This window comes from Entelurus aequoreus, unplaced genomic scaffold (genome assembly GCF_033978785.1).
Source record: "Entelurus aequoreus isolate RoL-2023_Sb unplaced genomic scaffold, RoL_Eaeq_v1.1 HiC_scaffold_152, whole genome shotgun sequence".
In the NCBI taxonomy this organism is placed as follows: Eukaryota; Metazoa; Chordata; class Actinopteri; order Syngnathiformes; family Syngnathidae; genus Entelurus; species Entelurus aequoreus.
This window is the reverse complement of record NW_026908081.1, coordinates 65,102-84,951: the sequence shown is the minus strand read 5'-3', so window position 1 is coordinate 84,951 and position 19,850 is coordinate 65,102. Positions and strand designations below refer to the sequence as shown.

General features: G+C 43.6%; 1 protein-coding gene across 1 annotated transcript; it reads left to right on the top strand.

The window, feature by feature from the left end:
- Window positions 1-452: 452 nt before the first annotated feature.
- Window positions 453-19,720, top strand: LOC133645474 (ubiquitin carboxyl-terminal hydrolase 12A). Its single transcript, XM_062040313.1, has 9 exons — window positions 453-918; window positions 3,971-4,051; window positions 4,121-4,334; window positions 12,433-12,662; window positions 14,263-14,339; window positions 14,571-14,654; window positions 17,158-17,355; window positions 17,418-17,496; window positions 19,472-19,720. The coding sequence occupies exons 1-9, from the start codon at window positions 871-873 to the stop codon at window positions 19,571-19,573; spliced, it is 1,113 nt and encodes a 370-aa protein (XP_061896297.1). The 5' UTR covers window positions 453-870; the 3' UTR covers window positions 19,574-19,720.
- The last annotated feature ends 130 nt before the right edge of the window (window positions 19,721-19,850 follow it).

Here is a 19,850-nt window from a genome sequence, read left to right as displayed (position 1 = left end):
GTTAAGCAAACTATGAATACTAAAACATGTGTCCTTCATCATAGCTACACGTATGACAAAAAAGCGCGTGAAAATCAGTGGTATTCAGTGAGGTAAACTGAATTAAATGCGCTGACGGTTCATTGCCCCTGCCAAATGAATTGCACTGAGTGGAGCGGATCACCACTCCAAGATGGCGGCTCCGCGTCTCGTCAGCGCCAGTAGGCAGCTCCATGCTGCGTACCCAGAAGATGTCTATGGTGAGGCTGCCTACTACATTGCCTGAAGAAAAAACCATTGACGGTGACGCTACCTAATACATTGCCTGGAAGAAAAAGCCATCGACGGTGAGGCTGCCTAATACATTGCCTGAAGAAAAAGCAATTGAAGCTGAGTGGCTGACCCAGAATCAGTTTATCGCCTGTAAAGCGCACCTCAACATGGGAACGTGAACTGATTCTAAGTCGGATTTGAGCGGTAACCATTTTTTTATGGCCCAAGCCCAAGTAGGATATGAACAAATTAAAATGTGTTTCCTAGTCGTCATTTTAATGATGTATACATGTATATAACAGTATATATATATTTGTATTTTATTTGGTTAAAAAAAAGTTAGCTGCCATCACTTCACTGACACGCATGCGTAATAGTTCAGGGTTTTTTTTGATGACATGTTCGCGTTATGGAACGTTGCTATCGTCACCTCATTGACAGCATGCACGTAATCTGTTCATGTTGGAGTTGTGCCATGCCAAATGACGGATAAACTAACTTTAATATCCAATGTGTTTTGACAAGTCCGGAAGTGAATGCTAGCTTAGCTGGGTTTAGCCTAGCGGTGCTATGGTGCCGTCACCCGGGGAGAACGTGCTGGAAGATGGCGCCAGCTGAATGGAAATCCTAATGACAGTGTCCAAATTGGCCTCTTTTTCTACCATGGTGAGTGAACTAACTCTTTATTTAGTGTGCCAGCAGTAGCGCTTTCAGATTGCAGCATGTATGCTAACCATGCTACATACTTGTCCTCTCATACTTTGAATATTCCACATAATTGTCCTCTCATACTTTGAATATTCCACATACTTGTCCTCTCATACTTTGAATATTCCACATACTTGTCCTCTCATACTTTGAATATTCCACATACTTGTCCTCTCATACTTTGAATATTCCACATACTTGTCCTCTCATACTTTGAATATTCCACATACTTGTCCTATCATACGTTGAATATTCCACATACTTGTCCTCTCATACTTTGAATATTCCACATACTTGTCCTCTCATACGTTGAATATTCCACATACTTGTCCTCTCATACTTTGAATATTCCACATAATTGTCCTCTCATACTTTGAATATTCCACATACTTGTCCTCTCATACTTTGAATATTCCACATACTTGTCCTCTCATACTTTGAATATTCTACATACTTGTCCTCTCATTCTTTGAATATTCCACATACTTGTCCTATCATACGTTGAATATTCCACATACTTGTCCTCTCATACTTTGAATATTCCACATACTTGTCCTCTCATACTTTGAATATTCCACATACTTGTCCTCTCATACGTTGAATATTCCACATACTTGTCCTCTCATACTTTGAATATTCCACATAATTGTCATCTCATACTTTGAATATTCCACATACTTGTCCTCTCATACTTTGAATATTCCACATACTTGTCCTCTCATACTTTGAATATTCCACATACTTGTCCTCTCATACTTTGAATATTCTACATACTTGTCCTCTTATACTTCTACTTTTGAGCAAAAGTCACCTTAACATTGAAGAAAAGCATCGTAATATTGTCCAGAATCACTCATGGCAGCTGCTTTCCTCCTTAATTCCTGCCACAAAGTGAAGTCAATGATAATAAATGTGAATAAACCTCCCTGACACGTCACTAACTTGGTGTTTCTATGCAGGCCAGATCTTTTCTATTAGACATTGACTGATGTGTTGTCTTCAGTAGTCAAGGAAGCAGATATTGATTGTAAGATACATCCTCAGATGCACTGGGACACATCATCAGTGATATGCCCTTTGGTGTCTTTCAACATCATACCCCCTCCCTCAGGTGACCCAGCCAGGGTTGATCAGACCCCAGCTTGTGTCCCAGTAGCACTGTTTGCTCGTCCTGATCCAAAGCCATCTAGAGGCTCTCTCTGCTGCCTCCATGGTGGCCTTGATGGCCTTCCTTTTCCCTTTTTTATACTCTTATTCATACTCTTTTATACTCTTATTGTTGTTGTCTTCACAGACTTTTCTTTTTCATTTCAATACAAAAAGGACACTGAGAATACCAAGCAGCGGTGTTGACTTTAGTACACACTAGACGATGTAGTGGTTATGTGTTGACTTTAGTACACACTAGATGTAGTGGTTATGTGTTGAATTTAGTACACACTAGATGTAGTGGTTATGTGTTGACTTTAGTACACACTAGATGATGTAGTGGTTATGTGTTGACTTTAGTACACACTAGATGATGTAGTGGTTATGTGTTGACTTTAGTACACACTAGATGATGTAGTGGTTATGTGTTGACTTTAGTACACACTAGATGATGTAGTGGTTATGTGTTGACTTTAGTACACACTAGACGATGTAGTGGTTATGTGTTGACTTTAGTACACACTAGATGATGTAGTGGTTATGTGTTGACTTTAGTACACACTAGATGATGTAGTGGTTATGTGTTGACTTTAGTACACACTAGACGATGTAGTGGTTATGTGTTGACTTTAGTACACACTAGATGATGTAGTGGTTATGTGTTGACTTTAGTACACACTAGACGATGTAGTGGTTATGTGTTGACTTTAGTACACACTAGATGATGTAGTGGTTATGTGTTGACTTTAGTACACACTAGATGATGTAGTGGTTATGTGTTGACTTTAGTACACACTAGATGATGTAGTGGTTATGTGTTGACTTTAGTACACACTAGACAATGTAGTGGTTATGTGTTGACTTTAGTACACACTAGATGATGTAGTGGTTATGTGTTGACTTTAGTACACACTAGACGATGTAGTGGTTATGTGTTGACTTTAGTACACACTAGACGATGTAGTGGTTATGTGTTGACTTTAGTACACACTAGACGATGTAGTGGTTATGTGTTGACTTTAGTACACACTAGATGATGTAGTGGTTATGTGTTGACTTTAGTACACACTAGATGATGTAGTGGTAATGTGTTGACTTTAGTACACACTAGACGATGTAGTGGTTATGTGTTGACTTTAGTACACACTAGATGATGTAGTGGTTATGTGTTGACTTTAGTACACACTAGACGATGTAGTGGTTATGTGTTGACTTTAGTACACACTAGATGATGTAGTGGTTATGTGTTGACTTTAGTACACACTAGATGATGTAGTGGTTATGTGTTGACTTTAGTACACACTAGATGATGTAGTGGTAATGTGTTGACTTTAGTACACACTAGATGATGTAGTGGTTATGTGTTGACTTTAGTACACACTAGATGATGTAGTGGTTATGTGTTGACTTTAGTACACACTAGATGATGTAGTGGTTATGTGTTGACTTTAGTACACACTAGATGATGTAGTGGTCATGTGTTGACTTTAGTACACACTAGATGATGTAGTGGTTATGTGTTGACTTTAGTACACACTAGATGATGTAGTGGTTATGTGTTGACTTTAGTACACACTAGATGATGTAGTGGTTATGTGTTGACTTTAGTACACACTAGATGATGTAGTGGTCATGTGTTGACTTTAGTACACACTAGATGATGTAGTGGTTATGTGTTGACTTTAGTACACACTAGATGATGTAGTGGTTATGTGTTGACTTTAGTACACACTAGATGATGTAGTGGTTATGTGTTGACTTTAGTACACACTAGATGATGTAGTGGTCATGTGTTGACTTTAGTACACACTAGATGATGTAGTGGTTATGGGACAGCCGCTGACGTGATGTGCTCCCACAGGGTATCAATGCCTCCGCTCTGGAGAAAGAGATTGGAGCCGAGCAGTTCCCGGTCAACGAGCACTACTTTGGCCTGGTCAACGTGGGTACCAAAGACAAGATGTCCGTAGGTGTGGCTTGTTTGTACTCACAATCTCACCACCGCTTTCAGTTCGGCAACACCTGCTACTGCAACTCAGTGCTGCAGGCGCTCTATTTCTGCCGGCCCTTCCGGGAGAAGATCCTGGCCTACCGCAGCCAGCCCAGGAGGAAGGAGAACCTGCTCAGCTGCCTGGCAGACCTCTTCCACAGCATCGCCACCCAGAAGAAGAAGGTGGGCGTCATCCCGCCCAAGAAGTTCATCACCCGCCTTCGCAAGGAGAACGGTCAGTGGGAAGTCTACTACTGACGTGGCCCCTGACACTTGTACTACTTCATGTAGTGCTGACGTGGCCCCTGACACTTGTACTACTTCATGTACTGCTGACGTGGCCCCTGACACTTGTACTACTTCATGTAGTGCTGACGTGGCCCCTGACACTTGTTCCACTTCATGTAGTGCTGACGTGGCCCCTGACACTTGTACTACTTCATGTAGTGCTGACGTGGCCCCTGACACTTGTACTACTTCATGTAGTGCTGACGTGGCCCCTGACACTTGTACTACTTCATGTAGTGCTGACGTGGCCCCTGACACTTGTACTACTTCATGTAGTGCTGACGTGGCCCCTGACACTTGTACTACTTCATGTAGTGCTGACGTGGCCCCTGACACTTGTACTACTTCATGTAGTGCTGACGTGGCCCCTGACACTTGTACTACTTCATGTAGTGCTGACGTGGCCCCTGACACTTGTACTACTTCATGTAGTGCTGACGTGGCCCCTGACACTTGTACTACTTCATGTAGTGCTGACGTGGCCCCTGACACTTGTACTACTTCATGTAGTGCTGACGTGGCCCCTGACACTTGTAGTACTTCATGTAGTGCTGACGTGGCCCCTGACACTTGTACTACTTCATGTAGTGCTGACGTGGCCCCTGACACTTGTACTACTTCATGTAGTGCTGACGTGGCCCCTGACACTTGTACTACTTCATGTAGTGCTGACGTGGCCCCTGACACTTGTACTACTTCATGTAGTGCTGACGTGGCCCCTGACACTTGTACTACTTCATGTAGTGCTGACGTGGCCCCTGACACTTGTACTACTTCATGTAGTGCTGACGTGGCCCCTGACACTTGTACTACTTCATGTAGTGCTGACGTGGCCCCTGACACTTGTACTACTTCATGTAGTGCTGACGTGGCCCCTGACACTTGTACTACTTCATGTAGTACTGACGTGGCCCCTGACACTTGTACTACTTCATGTAGTGCTGACGTGGCCCCTGACACTTGTACTACTTCATGTAGTGCTGACGTGGCCCCTGACACTTGTACTACTTCATGTAGTGCTGACGTGGCCCCTGACACTTGTACTACTTCATGTGGTGGGGAGGTGGACCCTAACACTTGTAAGTGTAGTATTTCATGTAGTGCTGACGTGGCCCCTGACACTATGAAGTCTACTACTTCATGTAGTGGTGAGGTGGCCCCTGACACTTGTAGTACTTCATGTAGTGGTGAGGTGGCCCCTAACACTTGTAAGTATAGTTCTTCGTGTAGTGCTGAGGTGGCCCTTGACACTTGTAAGTGTAGTACTTCATGTAGTGCTGAGGTGGCCCCCAACACTTGTAAGTGTACTACTTCATGTAGTGCTGAGGTGGCCCCCAACACTTGTAAGTGTAATACTTCATGTAGTGCTGAGGTGGCCCCTGACACTTGTAGTACTTCATGTAGTGGTGAGGTGGCCCCTAACACTTGTAAGTATAGTTCTTCATGTAGTGCTGAGGGGGCCCTTGACACTTGTAAGTGTAGTACTTCATGTAGTGCTGAGGTGGCCCCCAACACTTGTAAGTGTAGTACTTCATGTAGTGCTGACGTGGCCCCTGACACTTGTACTACTTCATGTAGTGCTGACGTGGCCCCTGACACTTGTACTACTTCATGTAGTGCTGACGTGGCCCCTGACACTTGTACTACTTCATGTAGTGCTGACGTGGCCCCTGACACTTGTACTACTTCATGTAGTGCTGACGTGGCCCCTGACACTTGTACTACTTCATGTAGTGCTGACGTGGCCCCTGACACTTGTACTACTTCATGTAGTGCTGACGTGGCCCCTGACACTTGTACTACTTCATGTAGTGCTGACGTGGCCCCTGACACTTGTACTACTTCATGTAGTGCTGACGTGGCCCCTGACACTTGTACTACTTCATGTAGTGCTGACGTGGCCCCTGACACTTGTAGTACTTCATGTAGTGCTGACGTGGCCCCTGACACTTGTACTACTTCATGTAGTGCTGACGTGGCCCCTGACACTTGTACTACTTCATGTAGTGCTGACGTGGCCCCTGACACTTGTACTACTTCATGTAGTGCTGACGTGGCCCCTGACACTTGTACTACTTCATGTAGTGCTGACGTGGCCCCTGACACTTGTACTACTTCATGTAGTGCTGACGTGGCCCCTGACACTTGTACTACTTCATGTAGTGCTGACGTGGCCCCTGACACTTGTACTACTTCATGTAGTGCTGACGTGGCCCCTGACACTTGTACTACTTCATGTAGTGCTGACGTGGCCCCTGACACTTGTACTACTTCATGTAGTACTGACGTGGCCCCTGACACTTGTACTACTTCATGTAGTGCTGACGTGGCCCCTGACACTTGTACTACTTCATGTAGTGCTGACGTGGCCCCTGACACTTGTACTACTTCATGTAGTGCTGACGTGGCCCCTGACACTTGTACTACTTCATGTGGTGGGGAGGTGGACCCTAACACTTGTAAGTGTAGTATTTCATGTAGTGCTGACGTGGCCCCTGACACTATGAAGTCTACTACTTCATGTAGTGGTGAGGTGGCCCCTGACACTTGTAGTACTTCATGTAGTGGTGAGGTGGCCCCTAACACTTGTAAGTATAGTTCTTCGTGTAGTGCTGAGGTGGCCCTTGACACTTGTAAGTGTAGTACTTCATGTAGTGCTGAGGTGGCCCCCAACACTTGTAAGTGTACTACTTCATGTAGTGCTGAGGTGGCCCCCAACACTTGTAAGTGTAATACTTCATGTAGTGCTGAGGTGGCCCCTGACACTTGTAGTACTTCATGTAGTGGTGAGGTGGCCCCTAACACTTGTAAGTATAGTTCTTCATGTAGTGCTGAGGGGGCCCTTGACACTTGTAAGTGTAGTACTTCATGTAGTGCTGAGGTGGCCCCCAACACTTGTAAGTGTACTACTTCATGTAGTGCTGAGGTGGCCCCTGACACTTGTAGTACTTCATGTGGTGGTGAGGTGGCCGCTGACACTTGTAAGTGTACTACTTCATGTAGTGGTGAGGTGGACCCTAACACTTGTAGTACTTCATGTAGTGGTGAGGTGGCCCCTAACACTTGTAATACTTCATGTAGTGGTGAGGTGGCCCCTAACACTTGTAAGTGTAGTACTTCATGTAGTGGTGAGGTGGCCCCTAACACTTGTAGTACTTCATGTAGTGGTGAGGTGGCCCCTAACACTTGTAATACTTCATGTAGTGGTGAGGTGGCCCCTAACACTTGTAGTACTTCATGTAGTGGTGAGGTGGCCCCTAACACTTGTAGTACTTCATGTAGTGGTGAGGTGGCCCCTGACACTTGTAATACTTCATGTAGTGGTGAGGTGGCCCCTAACACTTGTAGTACTTCATGTAGTGGTGAGGTGGCCCCTAACACTTGTAGTACTTCATGTAGTGGTGAGGTGGCCCCTAACACTTGTAATACTTCATGTAGTGGTGAGGTGGCCCCTAACACTTGTAGTACTTCATGTAGTGGTGAGGTGGCCCCTAACACTTGTAATACTTCATGTAGTGGTGAGGTGGCCCCTAACACTTGTAGTACTTCATGTAGTGGTGAGGTGGCCCCTAACACTTGTAATACTTCATGTAGTGGTGAGGTGGCCCCTAACACTTGTAAGTGTAGTACTTCATGTAGTGGTGAGGTGGCCCCTAACACTTGTAGTACTTCATGTAGTGGTGAGGTGGCCCCTAACACTTGTAGTACTTCATGTAGTGGTGAGGTGGCCCCTAACACTTGTAGTACTTCATGTAGTGGTGAGGTGGCCCCTAACACTTGTAAGTGTAGTACTTCATGTAGTGGTGAGGTGGCCCCTAACACTTGTAGTACTTCATGTAGTGGTGAGGTGGCCCCTAACACTTGTAGTACTTCATGTAGTGGTGAGGTGGCCCCTAACACTTGTAAGTGTAGTACTTCATGTAGTGGTGAGGTGGCCCCTAACACTTGTAAGTGTAGTACTTCATGTAGTGGTGAGGTGGCCCCTAACACTTGTAATACTTCATGGAGTGGTGAGGTGGCCCCTAACACTTGTAAGTTAAAGTATCAATGATTGTCACACACACACTAGGTGTGGTGAAATTTGTCCTCTGCATTTGACCCGTACCCTTGATCACCCCCTGGGAGGTGAGGGGAGCAGTGGGCAGCAGTGGTGCCGTGCCCGGGAATCATTTTTTGTGATTTACTACTTCATGCTGTACAGAGTTGTTTGACAACTACGTGCAGCAGTATTAGTATAGAAGTGTTTGACAACTACGTGCAGCAGTATTAGTATAGAAGTGTTTGACAACTACGTGCAGCAGTATTAGTATAGAAGTGTTTGACAACTACGTGCAGCAGTATTAGTATAGAAGTGTTTGACAACTACATGCAGCAGTATTAGTATAGAAGTGTTTGACAACTACGTGCAGCAGTATTAGTATAGAAGTGTTTGACAACTACATGCAGCAGTATTAGTATAGAAGTGTTTGACAACTACGTGCAGCAGTATTAGTATAGAAGTGTTTGACAACTACGTGCAGCAGTATTAGTATAGAAGTGTTTGACAACTACATGCAGCAGTATTAGTATAGAAGTGTTTGACAACTACGTGCAGCAGTATTAGTATAGAAGTGTTTGACAACTACGTGCAGCAGTATTAGTATAGAAGTGTTTGACAACTACGTGCAGCAGTATTAGTATAGAAGTGTTTGACAACTACATGCAGCAGTATTAGTATAGAAGTGTTTGACAACTACGTGCAGCAGTATTAGTATAGAAGTGTTTGACAACTACGTGCAGCAGTATTAGTATAGAAGTGTTTGACAACTACGTGCAGCAGTATTAGTATAGAAGTGTTTGACAACTACGTGCAGCAGTATTAGTATAGAAGTGTTTGACAACTACGTGCAGCAGTATTAGTATAGAAGTGTTTGACAACTACGTGCAGCAGTATTAGTATAGAAGTGTTTGACAACTACGTGCAGCAGTATTAGTATAGAAGTGTTTGACAACTACATGCAGCAGTATTAGTATAGAAGTGTTTGACAACTACATGCAGCAGTATTAGTATAGAAGTGTTTGACAACTACATGCAGCAGTATTAGTATAGAAGTGTTTGACAACTACGTGCAGCAGTATTAGTATAGAAGTGTTTGACAACTACATGCAGCAGTATTAGTATAGAAGTGTTTGACAACTACATGCAGCAGTATTAGTATAGAAGTGTTTGACAACTACGTGCAGCAGTATTAGTATAGAAGTGTTTGACAACTACATGCAGCAGTATTAGTATAGAAGTGTTTGACAACTACGTGCAGCAGTATTAGTATAGAAGTGTTTGACAACTACATGCAGCAGTATTAGTATAGAAGTGTTTGACAACTACGTGCAGCAGTATTAGTATAGAAGTGTTTGACAACTACGTGCAGCAGTATTAGTATAGAAGTGTTTGACAACTACGTGCAGCAGTATTAGTATAGAAGTGTTTGACAACTACGTGCAGCAGTATTAGTATAGAAGTGTTTGACAACTACACGCAGCAGTATTAGTATAGAAGTGTTTGACAACTACGTGCAGCAGTATTAGTATAGAAGTGTTTGACAACTACGTGCAGCAGTATTAGTATAGAAGTGTTTGACAACTACGTGCAGCAGTATTAGTATAGAAGTGTTTGACAACTACGTGCAGCAGTATTAGTATAGAAGTGTTTGACAATTACGTGCAGCAGTATTAGTATAGAAGTGTTTGACAACTACGTGCAGCAGTATTAGTATAGAAGTGTTTGACAACTACGTGCAGCAGTATTAGTATAGAAGTGTTTGACAACTACGTGCAGCAGTATTAGTATAGAAGTGTTTGACAACTACGTGCAGCAGTATTAGTATAGAAGTGTTTGACAACTACGTGCAGCAGTATTAGTATAGAAGTGTTTGACAACTACGTGCAGCAGTATTAGTATAGAAGTGTTTGACAACTACGTGCAGCAGTATTAGTATAGAAGTGTTTGACAACTACACGCAGCAGTATTAGTATAGAAGTGTTTGACAACTACGTGCAGCAGTATTAGTATAGAAGTGTTTGACAACTACGTGCAGCAGTATTAGTATAGAAGTGTTTGACAACTACGTGCAGCAGTATTAGTATAGAAGTGTTTGACAACTACGTGCAGCAGTATTAGTATAGAAGTGTTTGACAACTACGTGCAGCAGTATTAGTATAGAAGTGTTTGACAACTACGTGCAGCAGTATTAGTATAGAAGTGTTTGACAACTACATGCAGCAGTATTAGTATAGAAGTGTTTGACAACTACGTGCAGCAGTATTAGTATAGAAGTGTTTGACAACTACATGCAGCAGTATTAGTATAGAAGTGTTTGACAACTACGTGCAGCAGTATTAGTATAGAAGTGTTTGACAACTACATGCAGCAGTATTAGTATAGAAGTGTTTGACAACTACGTGCAGCAGTATTAGTATAGAAGTGTTTGACAACTACGTGCAGCAGTATTAGTATAGAAGTGTTTGACAACTACGTGCAGCAGTATTAGTATAGAAGTGTTTGACAACTACGTGCAGCAGTATTAGTATAGAAGTGTTTGACAACTACACGCAGCAGTATTAGTATAGAAGTGTTTGACAACTACGTGCAGCAGTATTAGTATAGAAGTGTTTGACAACTACGTGCAGCAGTATTAGTATAGAAGTGTTTGACAACTACGTGCAGCAGTATTAGTATAGAAGTGTTTGACAACTACGTGCAGCAGTATTAGTATAGAAGTGTTTGACAATTACGTGCAGCAGTATTAGTATAGAAGTGTTTGACAACTACGTGCAGCAGTATTAGTATAGAAGTGTTTGACAACTACGTGCAGCAGTATTAGTATAGAAGTGTTTGACAACTACGTGCAGCAGTATTAGTATAGAAGTGTTTGACAACTACGTGCAGCAGTATTAGTATAGAAGTGTTTGACAACTACGTGCAGCAGTATTAGTATAGAAGTGTTTGACAACTACGTGCAGCAGTATTAGTATAGAAGTGTTTGACAACTACGTGCAGCAGTATTAGTATAGAAGTGTTTGACAACTACACGCAGCAGTATTAGTATAGAAGTGTTTGACAACTACGTGCAGCAGTATTAGTATAGAAGTGTTTGACAACTACGTGCAGCAGTATTAGTATAGAAGTGTTTGACAACTACGTGCAGCAGTATTAGTATAGAAGTGTTTGACAACTACGTGCAGCAGTATTAGTATAGAAGTGTTTGACAACTACGTGCAGCAGTATTAGTATAGAAGTGTTTGACAACTACATGCAGCAGTATTAGTATAGAAGTGTTTGACAACTACGTGCAGCAGTATTAGTATAGAAGTGTTTGACAACTACGTGCAGCAGTATTAGTATAGAAGTGTTTGACAACTACACGCAGCAGTATTAGTATAGAAGTGTTTGACAACTACGTGCAGCAGTATTAGTATAGAAGTGTTTGACAACTACGTGCAGCAGTATTAGTATAGAAGTGTTTGACAACTACGTGCAGCAGTATTAGTATAGAAGTGTTTGACAACTACACGCAGCAGTATTAGTATAGAAGTGTTTGACAACTACGTGCAGCAGTATTAGTATAGAAGTGTTTGACAACTACATGCAGCAGTATTAGTATAGAAGTGTTTGACAACTACGTGCAGCAGTATTAGTATAGAAGTGTTTGACAACTACGTGCAGCAGTATTAGTATAGAAGTGTTTGACAACTACGTGCAGCAGTATTAGTATAGAAGTGTTTGACAACTACGTGCAGCAGTATTAGTATAGAAGTGTTTGACAACTACGTGCAGCAGTATTAGTATAGAAGTGTTTGACAACTACGTGCAGCAGTATTAGTATAGAAGTGTTTGACAACTACGTGCAGCAGTATTAGTATAGAAGTGTTTGACAACTACGTGCAGCAGTATTAGTATAGAAGTGTTTGACAACTACGTGCAGCAGTATTAGTATAGAAGTGTTTGACAACTACGTGCAGCAGTATTAGTATAGAAGTGTTTGACAACATGTTGTTGTGCTGTACAGAGTTGTTTGACAACTACATGCAGCAGGACGCACATGAGTTCCTCAACTACCTTCTCAACACCATCGCTGACCTGCTGCAGGAGGAAAGGAAGCAGGACAAGACTAATGGCCGCCTGGCCAACGGCACCTCAGACTCTCAGAACAACAACACCACTCACCACACCACCTGGGTGCATGACATCTTCCAGGGCACGCTCACCAACGAGACACGCTGCCTCACCTGTGAAACGGTAACAACCTTTACGGCCCTTAGTGAGCTAGCACAGACTGTAGAGCTACAACAAAACATCTTACTGTACATACATACAGTATGTACAGTACACATGGATGTACATGTACATACATACAATGTATGTATACACATACTGTACATACAAACATACATATACATTCACTGTACAAACATACATATACACATACTGTACATATACATTCACTGTACATATACATTCACTGTACAAACATACATATACACACACTGTACATATACAAGTACATATACATACATGCACATAATCAGGTTTCCTCAAACATATATTAACGTTGTTGCCCTAGGGTAAACTGGGTAACACACTGACAAAGCTGAACCTATTGTTACTGTAACAATCTACAAGGTTAATACAGTTGGCTCCATTGATCTGCTTTCTTTTGTATTTAAATGTATCATGACATATATGTATTGTTGCATTTGAAACAATTGTATTGTTGATCATAAAAAGTTATTATTATTCATTATCAATAATACTATTGGTATTTGTATTGATCCATTTGTAGTGTATTAATGTTGATTGTCATTTCTGTGTTATTAATATTTACTTCACTAACTGCTTCTCTGATATCACTTTTACCATCATATTTGTACATATTGTATTTGATGTTGTTGTTGTCTCTCTCTTATCCCCTCACATTGTCCCCTCAATGCCCTCTGTCTTCCTTCTCTTGTCTCTCTTATCCCCTCACATTGTCCCCTCAATGCCCTCTGTCTTCTTTCTCTTGTCTCTCTTATCCCCTCACATTGTCCCCTCAATGCCCTCTGTCTTCCTTCTCTTGTCTCTCTCTCCCATCCTAACATGAATGCAACAACAGCTCATCAAGTCAAATCATACTTGCCAACCTTCAGACCTCCAATATCAGGAGGTGGTGGGGGGGGCGTGGTTGGGGGCGTGGTTATTTACAGCTAGAACTCGAGTATTTCATATATATTTCATATATATATATATATGTATGAAATACTTGACTTTCAGTGAATTCTAGCTATATATATATATATATATTTTGTTTTTTAAATTTTATTTACATAGAAAAAAAATAAAAATACTTGAATTTCAGTGTTCCAGTGGCTATCCATTAGATGGCAGTATTGTCCTGTTTAACTTCTCCGTTCATGATGAGTATATCATTTCGGCCGCCATGTCTGTAATTTCCTCGTTCTTCTGCTTCGTCTCCTTGTTGTGTGCGCAGTTGTGCACTCTATAAAAGCCCTAGATGTTATGACGTCTTTGGGCAGGCAAGCTGTTTATATTGTGGGAAAGCGGACGTGAGAACAGGCTGTCCCCACTCAGTCTCAGGTCCGCATTGAGCTGGAGGGGGCGTGGCCTCCAGCTCCGGCTGAATACCGGGAGTTTGTCGGGAGAAAATCTCTGCCGGGAGGTTGTCGGGAGAGGCGCTGAATCGCTAAAAACGGGAGGGTTGGCAAGTATGAGTCAAATGCAAACAAGACAAGAACATAATAAATATGTGAGAATGTTGTGCTTATATTGTCCATGGCTGCCCCCTAAAGGTCTGGAGTGTCATGTCATGCTTTCCTCTTCCTCTTCCTGTCTCTGACAGATCAGCAGCAAAGATGAGGACTTTCTAGATCTTTCTGTGGATGTGGAACAAAACACCTCCATCACACACTGCCTCAGGTAACTCATCTTGTGTGAGTCTCCTATCCAACACCAAGTGTGTGTGTTTTCATCTTGTGTGTCTCCTATCCAACACTGTGTGTGTGTGTGTGTCATATCCAACACTGTGTGTGTGTTTTCATCTTGTGTGTGTCTCCTATCCAACACTGTGTGTGTGTGTGTGTGTGTGTGTGTGTGTGTGTGTGTGTCGTGTCCAACACTGTGTGTGTTTCATGTTGTGTGTTTTCACAGAGGCTTCAGCAACACTGAGACATTGTGTAGTGAGTACAAGTACTTCTGTGAGGAATGTCGCAGCAAGCAGGAGGCACACAAGAGGTGAGTGATGACTTAGTTTGCTTACACTAACTGTGTTGTCAACACACCTGTGTGTGTGTGTCTCAGGATGTGTGTTGTCAACACACCTGTGTGTGTGTGTGTCTCAGGATGTGTGTTGTCGACACACCTGTGTGTGTGGGTCTCAGGATGTGTGTTGTCGACACACCTGTGTGTGTGTCTCAGGATGTGTGTTGTCAACACACCTGTGTGTGTGTGTCTCAGGATGTGTGTTGTCGACACACCTGTGTGTGTGGGTCTCAGGATGTGTGGTGTCAACACACCTGTGTGTGTGTGTCTCAGGATGTGTGTTGTCAACACACCTGTGTGTGGGTCTCAGGATGTGTGTTGTCAACACACCTGTGTGTGTGTGTCTCAGGATGTGTGTTGTCAACACACCTGTGTGTGTGTGTCTCAGGATGTGTGGTGTCAACACACCTGTGTGTGTGGGTCTCAGGATGTGTGGTGTCAACACACCTGTGTGTGTGTGTCTCAGGATGTATGTTGTCAACACACCTGTGTGTGTGGGTCTCAGGATGTGTGTTGTCGACACACCTGTGTGTGTGGGTCTCAGGATGTGTGGTGTCAACACACCTGTGTGTGTGTGTCTCAGGATGTGTGTTGTCAACACACCTGTGTGTGGGTCTCAGGATGTGTGTTGTCAACACACCTGTGTGTGTGTGTCTCAGGATGTGTGTTGTCAACACACCTGTGTGTGTGTGTCTCAGGATGTGTGTTGTCAACACACCTGTGTGTGTGGGTCTCAGGATGTGTGGTGTCAACACACCTGTGTGTGTGTGTCTCAGGATGTATGTTGTCAACACACCTGTGTGTGTGGGTCTCAGGATGTGTGTTGTCAACACACCTGTGTGTGTCTCAGGATGTGTGTTGTCAACACACGTGTGTGTGTGTCTCAGGATGTGTGTTGTCAACACACCTGTGTGTGTGGGTCTCAGGATGTGTGGTGTCAACACACCTGTGTGTGTGTGTCTCAGGATGTGTGTTGTCAACACACCTGTGTGTGTGGGTCTCAGGATGTGTGTTGTCAACACGCCTGTGTGTGTGTGTGTGTGTCTCAGGATGTGTGTTGTCAACACACTTGTGTGTGTCTCAGGATGTGTGTTGTCAACACACCTGTGTGTGTCTCAGGATGTATGTTGTCAACACACCTGTGTGTGTCTCAGGATGTGTGTTGTCAACACACCTGTGTGTGTGTGTCTCAGGATGTGTGTTGTCAACACACCTGTGTGTGTCTCAGGATGTGTGTTGTCAACACACGTGTGTGTGTGTGTGTCTCAGGATGTGTGTTGTCAACACACCTGTGTGTGTGTGTCTCAGGATGTATGTTGTCGACACACCTGTGTGTGTGTCTCAGGATGTGTGTTGTCAACACACCTGTGTGTGTCTCAGGATGTGTGTTGTCAACACACCTGTGTGTGTCTCAGGATGTGTGGTGTCAACACACTTGTGTGGGTGTGTCTCAGGATGTGTGTTGTCAACACACCTGTGTGTGTGTCTCAGGATGTGTGTTGTCAACACACCTGTGTGTGTGTGTGTCTCAGGATGTGTGGTGTCAACACACCTGTGTGTGTCTCAGGATGTGTGTTGTCAACACACCTGTGTGTGTCTCAGGATGTTTGTTGTCAACATGTTTGTGTATCAGGATGTTGTTGTTGTGTGTGTCACAGGATGTTGTTGACATGTGTGCGTGTGTATATCAGGATGTTGTTGACACGTGTGTGTGTGTGTGTCAGGATGTTGTTGACACGTGTGTGTGTGTGTGTCAGGATGTTGTTGTTGACACATGTGTGTGTGTGTGTCAGGATGTTGTTGACACGTGTGTGTGTGTGTGTGTCAGGATGTTGTTGTTGACACGTGTGTGTGTGTGTGTCAGGATGTTTTGTTGACGTGTGTGTGTGTGTGTGTGTCAGGATGTTGTTGTTGACACATGTGTGTGTGTGTGTCAGGATGTTGTTGACACGTGTGTGTGTGTGTGTGTGTCAGGATGTTGTTGTTGACACGTGTGTGTGTGTGTGTCAGGATGTTTTGTTGACGTGTGTGTGTGTGTGTGTGTGTGTGTGTGTGTGTGTGTGTGTGTGCGTGTGTGTGTGTGTCAGGATGTTGTTGGTGTGTGTCAGGATGTTGTTGTTGACATGTGTGTGTGTGTGTGTCAGGATGTTGTTGGTGTGTGTCAGGATGTTGTTGTTGACATGTGTGTGTGTGTGTGTGTGTGTCAGGATGTTGTTGTTGACACGTGTGTGTGTGTGTGTCAGGATGTTTTGTTGACGTGTGTGTGTGTGTGTGTGTGTGTGTGTGTGTGTGTGTGTGTGTGTGTGTGTGTGTGTGTGTGTGTGTGTGTGTGTGTGTGTGTGTGTGTGTGTGTGTCAGGATGTTGTTGGTGTGTGTCAGGATGTTGTTGTTGACATGTGTGTGTGTGTGTGTCAGGATGTTGTTGGTGTGTGTCAGGATGTTGTTGTTGACGTGTGTGTGTGTGTGTGTGTGTCAGGATGCGTGTGAAGAAGCTGCCTATGATCCTGGCTCTGCACCTGAAGCGTTTCAAGTACATGGAACAGCTGCAGCGCTACACCAAGCTGTCCTATCGTGTGGTCTTCCCGCTGGAGCTCCGCCTCTTCAACACGTCAGGCGACGCCACCAACCCTGAGCGTCTGTACGACCTGGTGGCCGTGGTGGTGCATTGTGGGAGGTGTGTGTAGTTGGGGCGTGAGGAAGGCGAGAGAAGGCACTAACGTGATGTTGTCATCCCAGCGGTCCTAACCGAGGTCACTACATCGCCATCGTGAAGAGTCACGACTTCTGGCTGCTCTTTGACGACGACATCGTGGAGGTGAGTCACACATCACTTTCACTTTGTCATCACATCACACTCCTTCCTTTACTTTCACTTTGTCATCACATCACACTCCTTCCTTTACTTTCACTTTGTCATCACATCACACTCCTTCCTTTACTTTCACTTTGTCATCACATCACACTCCCTCCTTTACTTTCACTTTGTCATCACATCACACTCCCTCCTTTACTTTCACTTTGTCATCACATCACACTCCTTCCTTTACTTTCACTTTGTCATCACATCACACTCCCTCCTTTACTTTCACTTTGTCATCACATCACACTCCCTCCTTTACTTTCACTTTGTCATCACATCACACTCCTTCCTTTACTTTCACTTTGTCATCACATCACACTCCCTCCTTTACTTTCAGTTTGTCATCACATCACACTCCTTCCTTTACTTTCACTTTGTCATCACATCACACTCCTTCCTTTACTTTCACTTTGTCATCACATCACACTCCTTCCTTTACTTTCACTTTGTCATCACATCACACTCCCTCCTTTACTTTCACTTTGTCATCACATCACACTCCCTCCTTTACTTTCACTTTGTCATCACATCACACTCCTTCCTTTACTTTCACTTTGTCATCACATCACACTCCCTCCTTTACTTTCACTTTGTCATCACATCACACTCCCTCCTTTACTTTCACTTTGTCATCACATCACACTCCTTCCTTTACTTTCACTTTGTCATCACATCACACTCCCTCCTTTACTTTCAGTTTGTCATCACATCACACTCCTTCCTTTACTTTCACTTTGTCATCACATCACACTCCTTCCTTTACTTTCACTTTGTCATCACATCACACTCCTTCCTTTACTTTCACTTTGTCATCACATCACACTCCCTCCTTTACTTTCACTTTGTCATCACATCACACTCCCTCGTTTACTTTCACTTTGTCATCACATCCCACTCCCTCCTTTACTTTCACTTTGTTATCACATCCCACTCCCTCCTTTACTTTCACTTTGTCATCACATCACACTCCCTCCTTGGTGCACACCTCCATTACTTTCACTTTGTCATCACATCACACTCCCTCCTTTACTTTCACTTTGTCATCACATCCCACTCCCTCCTTTACTTTCACTTTGTCATCACATCCCACTCCCTCCTTTACTTTCACTTTGTCATCACATCACACTCCCTCCTTGGTGCACACCTCCATTACTTTCACTTTGTCATCACATCACACTCCCTCCATTACTTTCACTTTGTCATCACATCACACTCCCTCCTTTACTTTCACTTTGTCATCACATCACACTCCCTCCTTTACTTTCACTTTGTCATCACATCCCACTCCCTCCTTTACTTTCACTTTGTCATCACATCCCACTCCCTCCTTTACTTTCACTTTGTCATCACATCACACTCCCTCCTTGGTGCACACCTCCATTACTTTCACTTTGTCATCACATCACACTCCCTCCATTACTTTCGCTTTGTCATCACATCACACTCCCTCCTTTACTTTCACTTTGTCATCACATCACACTCCCTCCTTTACTTTCACTTTGTCATCACATCACACTCCCTCCTTGGTGCACACCTCCTTTACTTTCACTTTGTCATCACATCACACTCCCTCCTTTACTTTCACTTTGTCATCACATCACACTCCCTCCTTGGTGCACACCTCCATTACTTTCACTTTGTCATCACATCACACTCCCTCCATTACTTTCACTTTGTCATCACATCACACTCCCTCCTTTACTTTCACTTTGTCATCACATCACACTCCCTCCTTTACTTTCACTTTGTCATCACATCACACTCCCTCCTTGGTGCACACCTCCTTTACTTTCACTTTGTCATCACATCACACTCCCTCCTTTACTTTCACTTTGTCATCACATCACACTCCTTCCTTTACTTTCACTTCGTCATCACATCACACTCCCTCCTTGGTGCACACCTCCATTACTTTCACTTTGTTGGGCAGAAAATCGAGGCGCAGGCCATTGAGGAATTCTACGGCCTGACGTCGGAGATCTCCAAGAACTCCGAGTCGGGCTACATCCTCTTCTACCAGTCCAGGGACTAGACCATGTGACGGCAAGCCCCGCCCCCCAGACTGTGCTATTTGTATCAAATGCACTTTTGATAGCGTTTTGTAGGCGAGCAAGACGATCCTCATCCTCAATTATTTTCTGTTTTAAAGAAAAACCAATAAAGTTGTCATTCTTCCTGCTCTCAAGACTCACGGCTGCACCACAGCGCCCCTCAGTGGTCGCACGGCTCATGCTCTCATGGGTGGGACACTTCACAATCTGTCCAATCACAGTTGTGGAATAGCCAAGGGGGTGGAGTTAGTGACATAG

What these genes read in the sequence shown, in the direction of transcription:
- LOC133645474 (XM_062040313.1), top strand. Translation starts at nt 871, where the DNA reads ATGGAAATCCTAATGACAGTGTCCAAATTGGCCTCTTTTTCTACCATG. An exon ending in AAGCAGGAGGCACACAAGAG is followed by an intron (nt 14,655 to 17,157) that starts GTGAGTGATGAC and finishes TGTGTGTGTCAG; the next exon opens with GATGCGTGTGAAGAAGCTGC. An exon ending in TTGACGACGACATCGTGGAG is followed by an intron (nt 17,497 to 19,471) that starts GTGAGTCACACA and finishes TTTGTTGGGCAG; the next exon opens with AAAATCGAGGCGCAGGCCAT.